The 12444-nt window shown below is 42.6% G+C and overlaps 1 protein-coding gene across 7 annotated transcripts in view; it reads right to left on the bottom strand.

Moving 5' to 3' along the window:
- The window catches only part of Med13l (mediator complex subunit 13L), a 204711-nt gene that overhangs the window by 75970 nt on the left and 116297 nt on the right, over positions 1–12444 (bottom strand). For all 7 annotated transcript variants that reach the window (XM_035443271.1, XM_027414172.2, XM_027414168.2 and 4 more), the window contains one exon: positions 12242–12325. In XM_035443271.1, coding sequence (XP_035299162.1) covers positions 12242–12325 — 84 coding nt within the window. The remainder of the gene's footprint in view (positions 1–12241; positions 12326–12444) is intronic.

Below are 12444 nucleotides of genomic sequence, written 5' to 3'. Positions count from 1 at the left end.
CAGTACCTGGGTAGGACAGAAAGGGGCATCAGATCCCCTGGAAATGGAGTTACAGACACACAATGTAGGTGCTGTAAACCTAGGTCCTTTAGAAAAGCAACCAGTGTTCTTATCATCTCTCCAGTCCCAGAAACAGTTTTAATCATTAGAAAGATTAAACTATAGCTACCAAAAGACATTAAAATACACTTACCGTGAAGAAACTATTTCTCAGCTAAGAAGTCTGAATGTGTGAGACTCAAAGTGAAGATGCTCAGACCTGTAATTCCAGGGGTGGAAGTGGAGCTCTGTCTTAGAGCAGTTGCCCAGCATCAGCAAAGCCCTGGCTTTGATATTTTTAAAATATTTTAAATATTTTAAATGTTTCAAATAAATATTGACATTTCATTTGAGGTAGGAATTCTTCAATTGATGAGATCACTTCATACAGTGAACAGTGGCATGAGTATATCTTCTTTTGTTTCTATTACTCTAAACCATATTAAACTTGTAAAATTCAGACTTTTATTTCTCCAAGATATATGAGAGACACAAAGACATAAAATTACTATAGTAGTAAGTTCACACAGTTACATCTAAATGTGTACAAAGAAATTCAAGATTATTACAAATATCAAAGATTGTACTAGAGCATGAACTAGCAACAAAGCTTCTACTTTGTAATCTAACACGGAAAAACACATTAGTGCACAATCTTGGTTTTGTACAACTTTCCTCAAGGTCATCAGCAGATGTGAAAGGAACCATTCCTTCAGAGGTATGTAGCTAATCTTGAAGTTTCTACAAAGAGAATTCCATTCCATGCAAACAGTCTAGCCAAGTCTGGTTTTCAAACGCTTTCAGCCATCCTGTCATCCTTTTCTTGGGAAATATAACACAGTATCTCAATTTATTTTTTAAACGGAAGCAGGGAAGTCCCACAGAAGCCCGGGCTGTAGTGAAGGCTATTTTTACAAAGCTTAACACTACACAGAGTTCAGCACTCTATGTCCTAAGGGCTGCTTGGTCTCAGCCAATCAAATCCTTGCCGGAGATCTCTTGTGCAAAGTAGATACTTGTGCCTTTTGCTGACCTCTTCCAAATAACACTGCACCACCATCATCATCATCACCACCACCACCACCACCACCACCACCACCACCACCACCACCACCACCACGACATTTTGGAAATGCATTCTGGATTGTTTCTGGGGGCTCTACATTGTAGGTCCTAAGGTCTACAGGGCCCAGCCACAGCAACCTCAGCCTACTCTGAACTATAGCAGATCCAGGACTTCTCAGGTCAGCACCATGCTATCTTAAGTGCTTAAGGTGTCTTACAGTGCTTACAGTGCTTAAGGTGTCTGTCTTCCCACCTAGTCCCAATCCCCCTGAGAGCATCAGCTGTGCTGGCTTCTTCTGATCACTCCTCAAAGGAGCCCAGTAAACCACTTCTGTAGCACAGTCCTGAGTAAAAAGTCATGGTTTTTAAAAAGATGTGATTATAAAGAGGGAAGGAAAGGAGGTGACCATTTCAACTAAGCACTGGCCTTCTATGTAATGTTCCACTTGCTTCCAAAACTCTCACTGGCTTGAACACACAGCCATCATGGGGTCTGATACCAACCAGGCTAATGTCTTTTTTAAACACCACCTCTCTAAGGAAAACAATTACCAAAAGCTACAGCTTTGGAATATGCAATCCACTAACCACCCTATTAAAACAAGTGCACACAGGCACACAGTAGGACTCTCTTTAAGGAAAGAGATTCCTTGCAACTTGGAACTCTGATGTCCTGGTGAAAACAGAGGCTCTGGGGATGCTTTTGAGTACCTTGGACAGAAGGGAGCCCAGAGTCACAGTATTACTAAGCATGTCTTTCACAGACTGCTCAAGCACATGGGCAAGACAAGATGTTTAACACACAGCAAAGTACATGGGGCCTCCCACAGGGTCAGGCTGAGGAGCAGTTTCCCTCCTCAGAGCTCTCCACCCCGATACAACACTGAACTCATCACACTAATGTCCACAGTTATAGCCCAGCATCAAGCATGCATGCAATACAACATGCTTATCAAAATGTGCCTATACATGCTTATAATGTATAAATAAAAGCTTCCTAAACATACTTACTGTATGGTAGGCTTAACAGTAGTGGGAACAACACATCTGCTGCTTTGCTCACACACTCACAACGTCATATTGGCTTTTATAATATGGCCTCAAGATAAGGTTCAAATATTATGTTAAGCTGAGATGTCTTATTAATAAATTTCTCTACCAGGCAAGATTTCATACAGAATATTTAATATCACTTCTGACCAGATCTGAGATGTGCTTATAAGGAGTCCTTAAGAACCCAAAGAAAGCAAGATTGCAATACAGCAGAATGTGTTCCCACATCCTGGTGGCAGTCAGGCACATGTCCCACCAGGCCATATGCTGCACGATCAGCCAAGGGGAAAAGCCAAAGGCAGCTTCAACTTCTATACTTCTCTAAAGGGTGTAAGGCCAGGTCACTGAGCACACACTGAGCACTCAGACACTCTGCTGCCTGCAAGTCCTTGAGTGATTTAAAGTATGGATGCAAAGTGCCACAAGCAGTTATGGGTGAAATAGAACTGTGCACAAACAATGGCAGTTGTGCTGTCCTGCAACGTACACATGCAGGACAGAAACTGTGCAGCAACTGCAGATCTCTCTCATACATGAGCAGCAGCTGTCCAAGCATAGGACTCTGCAGACTGCTAGTAAATGCACAAGCAGGAGAGAGGTGACAGGAGAGAGCACAGGCACATCTGTAAAAGCCACCTCAAGCTGGGCTCACTGAATACACCACCACTCTTCTACCCCAGACAATGACAGTGTGGCACCAACAGTTTAAAAAACAACAATAAAACAACCACCTAGATGCCACTACCCAGCACACTTTTTCCAAGGACATGTTAGGGTGAAAAAGGACATTTCTTTCAATGGCCAATATCTAAGAAAGAACTCACTGTGCAAGGAAAAGGCATTTCACAGATTGCACAAGTAGAAGGCAAGAACAAGTAGTATTTTCATGGGAGTTGCCTTCACCCCTGTGTGGTGAGTGTCATAGCGAGCTGTTGTGTCTAAAGAGAAGCTGCTCACCCAGGTTCAATATGTGCCTTCAGAATCTGTTCTCCAAACTTCATACATAATGTCACATTTCTAAAGAAAATGTAAGGGGGCTGGAGAGATGGCTCAGAGGTTAAGAGCACTGACTGCTCTTCCAGAGGTCCTGAGTTCAATTCCCAGCAACCACATGGTGGCTCACAACCATCTATAATGAGATCCGGTGCCCTCTTCCAGCCTGCAGGCATACATGCAGGCAGAACATTGTATACATAATAAATAAAAAAAATCTTTAAAAAAAAAGTGTAAGAACCTGTACAGTCATTGTGAATGACATAAAAGCATTGTCTTTTAATTGAATACTGAGTTTCCAAACAAAATCCTCTAACAGGCAGCAAGCATGCACAGGCAGGCATACAGACAAAACACTCAGATACATAAAATAAATACAAATAAACACACTTAGAATGGTGTCTGATTTCTGTACCCCACACACTTGACTACAATTATGTCGACTTCAATAATCCCCCAATGAGATGCAGTGTAAGAGATGGAACAGGCAAAGCAACTGTGTGCAGCGCAGAAGTCATCAGGAGCCAGCAATTATAATCCCAATTCTTGCCTGATGGTCCAGAGTTTCAACTCCAGAGCCACATAACCAGCCACACAGCTTTAAGCAAGTTACTTTATTTTTAATACCTGTAAAATGGGAATGTAACACCCATCTCTGAAGGCCTTACAAGACTTGAATAAGATGTTTGTTTAATTAGCAGAGACAAAAACAAAACAAAAAAATTAGCAGAGACAAAATAGATAAGGCATGCTCTCCACACTTTTAGGCTGTAATTCATTCCATCCTCATCCTAAGTCTGTAAGGTGAGAAGAATGACTTTTTAAATTTAATTAAGTTACTTACTTTATATTTTCTCTGCATCTATGTGTGTGAACCACATGCATGCCTGGTAAAAAGGAGGTCAGAAGAGAGTTGGATCCTGAGACTGGAGTTACAGATGGTTGTAAGCAGCATGGGGGTGCTGGGGAATCAAACACTCATCCTCCGACAAGAGTAACAAGTACTGTGAAGCTAGGTAGTCTGGCCTCAAAGCTCACGCTATTAACATCACCAGCCTCAAATGTACTTTAATGTAAAAGTCACAGGACAATTTAAAATTTATTTGTCTCTTTAAAAATCATTTAGAAAATTGGTAAATCCATGTTTATAATCACATTGAAAGACACTATGAGTAAAATAACAGTTCTAGCTTATCTTTTTTTTAATTCAAAATTATTTTATTGCTTGTGTACACAAGAGAATTTATGTCACTAAAGCAGAGGCTGTGGATGACTCCTGTTTCCAACTGGGTGGGAGGACCCACTTAGTCTTACAGTATCAAGCTAATTGGTGAATTCTGCTCTCTATCAGAATCTGGCAGAACTTAGCATCCTTATCCTTTCTGTTCCTGGGAGGTGAGTAGAAATGGCACCCTGAATACCCTACAGTGGGCATAGGACCCTGTTATAACCCTCACCCCAAGACAGGGTCTTTCTGTGTAGCCCTGGCTGTCCTGGAGCTCCCTCTGTAGACCAGGCTGGCCTGCCTACCCTCTGGAGTGCTGCGGTCAAAGGTGTGAGCTGCCACTGCCCTGCTTATGTTGACTGTATTTTGAGGCATTTGATTTTAATTCTGAAAACAAATGAAATTTCATGAACCAAAGTAATTACTGTTAAAATGCTCCAAGATTTAGACATATCTGCTATTTCTACATTGATGCAGAATGTAAGTCCCAGACCTGCCTGGGCTACAGAGAGAGCCCTTAACAAACAAAAAAGGACACTCAGCAAAGAAATGCTGTTCAAGTAGCTGAAACATAGTAACCCTGATGAAAATGTCTTTAAGAAGTATTTTCTCTACTTCTTTCTTATGCTGCAGTAATTAAGTCCAATCTGTCACAACAGATGGTTTTAAAATAATTTATACAATTTTGGGTGAATAACACTAATAAGTTTCGAAATAGATAGTAACTGATGATGAGGCTAACTCCTAACTCAATAAGCATACCCCAGGCTTAGCTTTGTTCTAGATACACCCAACAAACAAACAAAACTACGATGTGTGTTTTTCTAAGTCAATGTCCTATAATTATAGTGAACTGTCAAGGACCTTCAATCACCAGGGTAAAGATGGGCCAACACGTGGAAGGAGAAAGGCTGGGCTGGGGAGATGACCTGTGGGCACAGGAGCCTGCTGCTAACCTGAAAACAGAGTTCACTCAGTGGCAGAACCCACGTGGCAGAGAGAACTGACTCCCACACATGGTCCTCAAACTTCCAGGCTCAAGTAAGAGCACATGCACCCATCAAATAAATGTAGAGTGTAAAAGTAACTAAAATAAAATGAACTTTTAGGGGAAAAAAACACTATCTAAATCATTATCCATTAAATACAGGACTGTTTTAGCACTGATTTCTCCCTAACAACCTATGTCAAAGTCCAAGCTCAGCACTTAGCCTGTGAAAGCTAAGGCCCTGCCCCTCCTTCCTCTCAACCCCAAGCTCATCTGCTATTACTTTTCTTTCCCCTGCACCTACTGTTCTATGGCTATACTTTATCTATATATATCTATATCCATATCTATACCTACTGCTTGAAAGCAGGTACAATAAGCCTTACAGAGATCTTCCACAAAGTGAACTCTGTTCTCGTGTGGAATCTGCACATTTACCCAAGGCATAGTAACAGTGGTCAGCATCCTCATTAAGCAGTCTAGCTTGGGGAAACAGCAACCCACACCTCGGACAGCATGAGAGTCCTGACAAAGCAACATCCACTCAGCTCCTTGGTGCCTATTAACTGAGCTAAAGTGAGAATGGGCCTTTCTTCCTCCGAAGTGTGCATTTCAATAACTTGGAGTTACTCAGCCGGTTCAAGAGAGAGGAGTGGCTGGGCGGCTCTTGCAAGGCTGCTCTCTGCACACTGCTGTCCTGTCTGGGTTCCCAAGCACTTTCAGTGTCTCCAGTTACTTTCTAATGCTGAACCACAGTTTAAGTCATCACACACTTCTTTGCTGGGGGCGGGGTTGTCTTTTCACTTATGGAGGAAATTCAGTAAGATTAGGGCCTTTGCCACACACTTCTCTGGCTGCCTCTTACTAGCAGTATGCTCTTGAATGTTATTTCCCTCCTTATCCCAATTCCTCTAACAAGATTAAGAACCTATCACACTACAGCTACCTAGGAAAGAGACACCAAGTCCCCACAAACTAGACTGAATGGAGGTCCTGCCCTCTCTAAGTGCAAATCTGTGTGACAGAATTCCAGTACTGTTTCTGCAGCAATGAAACCAGACTGTAAGGTACAGGTCCAGGAATACAGGAAGGATGGGAAACAGCTTGTGTGTGTATCTTAGCATCTCAACAAGAGTATCTCAACAAGAGCATCTCAACAAGTGTCGGTGCTCCACGCCAGTTGTCTGTGTCTGCGGTGAGGCTGTGCTATGGATCTGAGGCCTTACCTTGTGCTTGCCCCTCAGCATTCATACAAGCCTGGGCTGTGGGCTCCAGGATGCTCGCCTTTTTGCTGTTAGCATCTGCACACAAAGCATTGGAAGAGGAGGGGGAGCTAAGTAACTACACCTTGATGCTGTCTGAAACAGAGTTTAATTAAGTGTTGTTCCAGTACCTGAGATGTGCCCTAACCTCAAAAGATTTACACATGAGACAGCAAACTAAAGACTGTCTAATGCTTTGACAGCAGACAAAATAAGACGATACAAAAAGCACTCGCAGGCTTTGGCGGTTTGAATGACAATAGTACCCACAAGTTTGTAAGTTTGAATGTTTGGTCCCTCAGTTGGGGGAACTGTTTGGGAGGGATTAAGATGGGGCATGACACTGGTGGCAGACTCCGAGGTTTCACAAGACTATTTGGAGTAAGCTCTCTGCCTGCTGCTTGTGAATCTTGCCTGTTCCTGCCTCCATGGCTTTGCTCTGCCATCATTGACTCTATCCTCTGAAACCCCAATTAAACAGGTTTTTTTTCTTGGTTGCCTTGGCCATGGGGTTTTGTCACTGCAACAGAATCCCTAAGGCACAGGTCAGGTTAATAAAACCTGCAGAAAAAAGAAGGAGCCAAGAGCAACTAGGGAAGTTAATGAGTAAAGAGATTACTAGTGTCACATGTGAATGGCACCCTTGTTTTTAGAATGTATCACTCTTGAGGCAAGCCTGCCAGTGCCTCTAGAGTTCTGACTCTTGGACTGCACTGACTGCTCTGACTTCATAGTCCTCACTACCGCTCTGCTTGAAGCCTCATCAACTGCACAAATATTCTAAGATCCAGTTTTTAACGTTTGTCCAAGTTTCTAAATTTGCTATACGTATGCTTCAGGCTTTAGATTAACAAACACAATTTGCCCATATTAGTTTACAATAGTCTCTAAACAAATCCTCTGTAATCTACCACTGTGGGACAGAATAGTCTGGGAGTGAGGTTCATTGTGAATGAATTACAGACTGCAAGCATGTCCAGCACAGGCTCACAGTTTTGGTCACATACTGACCATGCAAGTAATTCGCCATCTTTCATGTACCTTGGGCCCATGGACAGAGCAGAAACACATGTGAAAGGTTAAAAGCCACCTCTTCACAGCTTCATGGTACTGACTGTGCATCCCCATGGAGACATGGTGGCAGGTGTCTTATCACTTTGGTTTCCCCTTTCTCATGACTCCCAAAAGTCATGCAAACTTTATGAAAGCTACTGCAGACCTTCAACTCTTTACAACAATGCACACAAACACTCCTGTTGGTACTTTCAGTTCTTACTAGCATTTCATAACCCAAGACAATGATTATAAGGTATCTAACCTCAAACTGCTTTATCTTCCTCAGAAAGGCTTTGTGAAGCTATCTTATTCACACCCACTGCATCCAAGATTAGATCGTTTTGTTGATGGTGTAAGTACTTCACACAGACTAGCAGTGTGCATACACTCTGAAAGTGATGAATGATGTAGAACAAGTGCGGGGCATGAATCTGAAGTATGTCCAGTTTTCTAAAACCTGACAGGCTTTTAGAACATACAAAACATGGGGATGTTTTAGCTTTGGCACAGTGGCTGTGCTTTTTAAACCTACTGTTTTCTCAGCCAGCAACTGCAACTCTGAAGTTACTGGACTGATTTCTAGCAGTGGCCTGGCCACTTAAGCCACAGCCTGGCAAGAATTTTGCCCCCGCAGGCACCAGCCTTGTCACTGCCGCTTAAGGCAGCTTTAATTAGATCTTTATTGTTCTAACTGTAAGACTCAAAAGTCAAAGGCTGGGGTGAAAACCTATAGTTGAAAGAGGCTGAGTAACAACTAGCTAACAGTCTCTCCTTGATAGCATCCACAGAAAACCCGTACTTCTTTTGCTGTGCCACTCCAAACCCCACCTTACTACTTCCTGCGTCTCTCTATCTTTCCCAGATGCCCTCTGGTGCTCTATGATTACTTTCTGTCAACTAGTTGCTAACTCAGCCTCCTAACGCAAGGTTAGTTTTATTTAATCAATGCAAATGCAAACCCAGGTTCACAGTGTGATCAAATATCCCCCAACATGGGGACTGATCTCAAACAGCTTAGTACTATTTAAGTAAAATATGGCAATGGAAGCAGGCAGAATGTGCACCACTTGATAAATTATGATTAGAAAACAGAAAGGCATGCATTTCCCTTTGCATTCATATACAACTGCATATGAAACACAAATCTAATTTCTTGGCTCCATAACACCTGCAGGGCAGAGCCTGTCCTAGCACGAAGCACCACGCCCTGCACTGCGCCCAGATGCATCAGTGATACCCTTTGACTGGACGAATGGAGTATTTTAAGTCTATGAGCAGGTGTTTTCCGGGCCACACCTCCACAAATTGGAGCTAAGAAGCACTACAGCAGTATGAAAGGCTTTTTCTTTGGTAAGTCACCATTCTGCGCTAACTGAACATGCCTGAAATGCTCCCAAAATATCCTAAGGTAGTCACACACAGTCTGCCTCAGTCAGTCCTGTCAGCTCTTGGTCAGTGGTTAACGGGGCAGATGCAAGCCCACAGCTGAGGGCTTTGTGGCACTTCTCTGCAGTGAAGCACTAAGTCATGGGGGAGGGGGAGAACTCAAATCATCTGTGGGAAAGGGAGACAGCTGACAGGTGAACTGCTCTTGAAGACATCACATCAATTCTAGATTTTGTGATTTCTAATACGAAACAAAGGTAGGGCGACATTACGCTTTACTCAAAATACTAATGCTTTAAGAACATGGAGACAAACCTCCAAACTCTCTAGTAAATCCAGTTTCCTCTTTCAGAAAAGCCTGCCTCCCATGTGTACTAACTATTAAGGTCCCAGCTATGAGAATATTTAGTTCATGGTCTCCAATGAGACACAGTAAGAAATCCCCCAATTCTTGCATGTGCCTGAGCATGTCCAAGCGCCAATGAGAGCAGCACCAGCCAGTTAGTCATATATAACCCTTCAAACACTAGCCAGCAGTGGCTCCTCTCCAGAAGGCTCCCTTCTTTATGCTTTGAGATGTTAAGATCTTGCAGTGTGTTCTGTTTCTAAGCCCAACTGCAGCACAGGACCCAAAAACACAGGGAGACACAGTGTTGGTGTTGTGCAAACTTCTCGGTGGGAATGTCAGAACTAAGCACACCTCTAAGAGCCCAGCTGAGCCTGGCTGCTGGGACTTCAACACCAACACATTACTAAATTCCAATACAGACCCAACTGTTATAAGAACCAAAGGACTGTCCTCACTTACAAAATGTGAGTATTTAAGAACTTCTCTTTTAACATCAAAACACTAAGAGCAAGGACACTGTTTCTGATGATGTTATGCAACGAGACACTGTAGACCCCATTTACAGGATTTATCCTAGATTTACAAAGGGAAGTAAAAGTACATTCCACTCAACCAAATCAACCTAAGAGGACTTTGGACTCTGTGTTGAATAAAAATAAAAATGATGGTGCACACTGGAGACTCACAGATAGGATGGACTCTGTTCTAAGCGGCTCAACTCAAGAACAATATAAGAACAGGAAGGGCACGGAGGACCCCAAATTCTTAACTTCTGTACCACAAACTGAAAACTAAATATACACACAGCAGTCAAATCATGCTGAGGGGAAACTGAGAAGTAAAATATCCAAAGAAACAACTTGAAAAGTTGCCTCAAGGGAACAGCTTGAAAATGAACTGTGTTAACTTGAGTTGAAGGGAAAAGGGTGCGTGACAGAAAAGCATGAGTAAAGGAACCTGGAACCATGCTAGTAACTGTAACTGTGTGGGGAGGTCTGCCAGAAAAGGCCAGGCATCATCCAGAACACGACTGTGTTCTTTCTGGGTGTGTCTCGTCTGTCTAGGAACAGGAGCCACATGTTCGCGTGCGTGCGTGCGTGCGTGCGAGTCAGGGGCCAACTTTATAGGATCAAACACAACAGCAAGCAGCTTTACCACTGAGCCACCAAAAAGGTCCAACACCAGGACACATACTCCAGTTTTAACATGAGCACAAAGCAAATGTGATTAAGTATTGACGAGGGCTCATAGCTATGTCTAATGACCAAGACCATATTTAGGGATTCTATTTTCATAATCTCTAATACCCTAACTATGCCAAACAAGCAAGCAAGATTATTAGAATGCACAATGTGTTTTCAAAGCCTTTTGAGTTCATAAAAGTTGGAAAGATAATTACAGTACTAATAAACACACTTTAAAATTCACACATGAAAGCGCAGGGGAATTTCAAATACTTAGTGAAGAAGAGGTCTTTGCAGACAGATAGTAGTACACAACTTTAATCCTAGCAATAAGGACACAGAGGCAGTGGATCTTTGAGTCTGAGGCTAGCCTGTTCTACAGAGCAAGTAATAGGCTAGCCAGGGCTACACAATGAGACCGTGCATCAAAAACAATGGCAACTAAGATTTAGTGTAGAAATACATGCTCATTAACTCAATTGCATGTGTGGTAAGAAACTCAAATACTTGAATAGCAATCTGTCTGTGGTATGAAAAAGTACCAAAATCAGAGAAAACTTTATCTCTAATGTATTCCCAATACTACAACCCCCACATTGGGCACTACTGTCAGACTCAGTCACTTTAGCCCCGTGTTACACACGTTATTTGTTATCTTACTCAATCCTAAAACAATTCCCTTTTCACACAAAAAGGCAAACGTTGGCTCAATAAGTGTACGAGTTACCACTGGGCGGTAGTGGTACTCGCCTTTAATCACAACACTCGGGAGGCAGAGGCAGACGGATCTCTGTGAGTTCGAGACCAGCCTGAACTACAAGAGCTACTTCCAGGACAGCCTCCAAAGCCACAGAGAAACCCTGTCTCGAAAAACCAGTTTTAATTAGGTTCTTCTCAACAGTGGGGCAAGGTAGAAAGTGATAAAACACACGAATTTCCAACTGTGGTTTTAGTCTTTCAGGAACCAGCACTCTAGCACTGTCCTGACACCAAACACTTGAACGGTTTTCCAGTTGCCACCTTGCTACAAAAACACCACTGAGAAAACACTGAACAGTTTGGTCACATTGTTCTGTCTCCATTAGGAACAACAACTCAGACTGTGGTCAGAGATAAGGAATATTAAAATTGAGTCATTTTGATCTGGTTTCATTGATCTAAAATCCCATGCCTATCTAGCAACAAAGTTTATACCCATTGTAATTTTGAGGGTTATGGCTAACAGTTCTGGGTTCCTGGAGACATAATCCACAGTCCTGCTCTTGACAGTCATCAGGCTGTGTTCATCTGTGGTAAGGAACACTGGGACAGAACTTTACAAATTTTGCCATTTAATTCACTTTATTCTTAGGGCATGCCAAGTAATAGTTTAAGGAAGAAAAATTAGGAAGAATAACGAAAGAACATGGTAGAGTTCTCAACTCCAAACCATACAGTGAAAAGTAGCTTAGACACGACCTCACTGATGACCACATGGTATATCTCATCTTAATATTCAAGCACAAGCATGCAGTATGTGATAGCACAGTGGCCCAAGAGCAACATGAAGAGATATATGTACCAACCCTTTCAGCCTCAGTGAAGAGATAGGCATGATCAAGGAAGAGGAAGCAGAACAACAAGAGCACCCTGAAGACTGACCTTTTGTTGACTGGCTTTTCATCCTTGTCATAGGGTCGCACAAACCACTTCCCGATCCTCACGAAGTTCTTATCCATTAGGCACCTACAATAAGCACAGCAGGAATTACCTTCACAGGCTCAGTAACAAATTAGCTTAGCTCTCCAACAACCCAGATGAGAGGTACCAATGGAAACATGGTTCCACCAGTCCAACTGCCAAAT

Source organism: Cricetulus griseus, chromosome 4 (genome assembly GCF_003668045.3).
Source record: "Cricetulus griseus strain 17A/GY chromosome 4, alternate assembly CriGri-PICRH-1.0, whole genome shotgun sequence".
NCBI classification, from domain to species: Eukaryota; Metazoa; Chordata; class Mammalia; order Rodentia; family Cricetidae; genus Cricetulus; species Cricetulus griseus.
The sequence above is the reverse complement of the archived record's forward strand: the minus strand, read 5'-3'. Positions and strand labels throughout refer to the sequence as shown.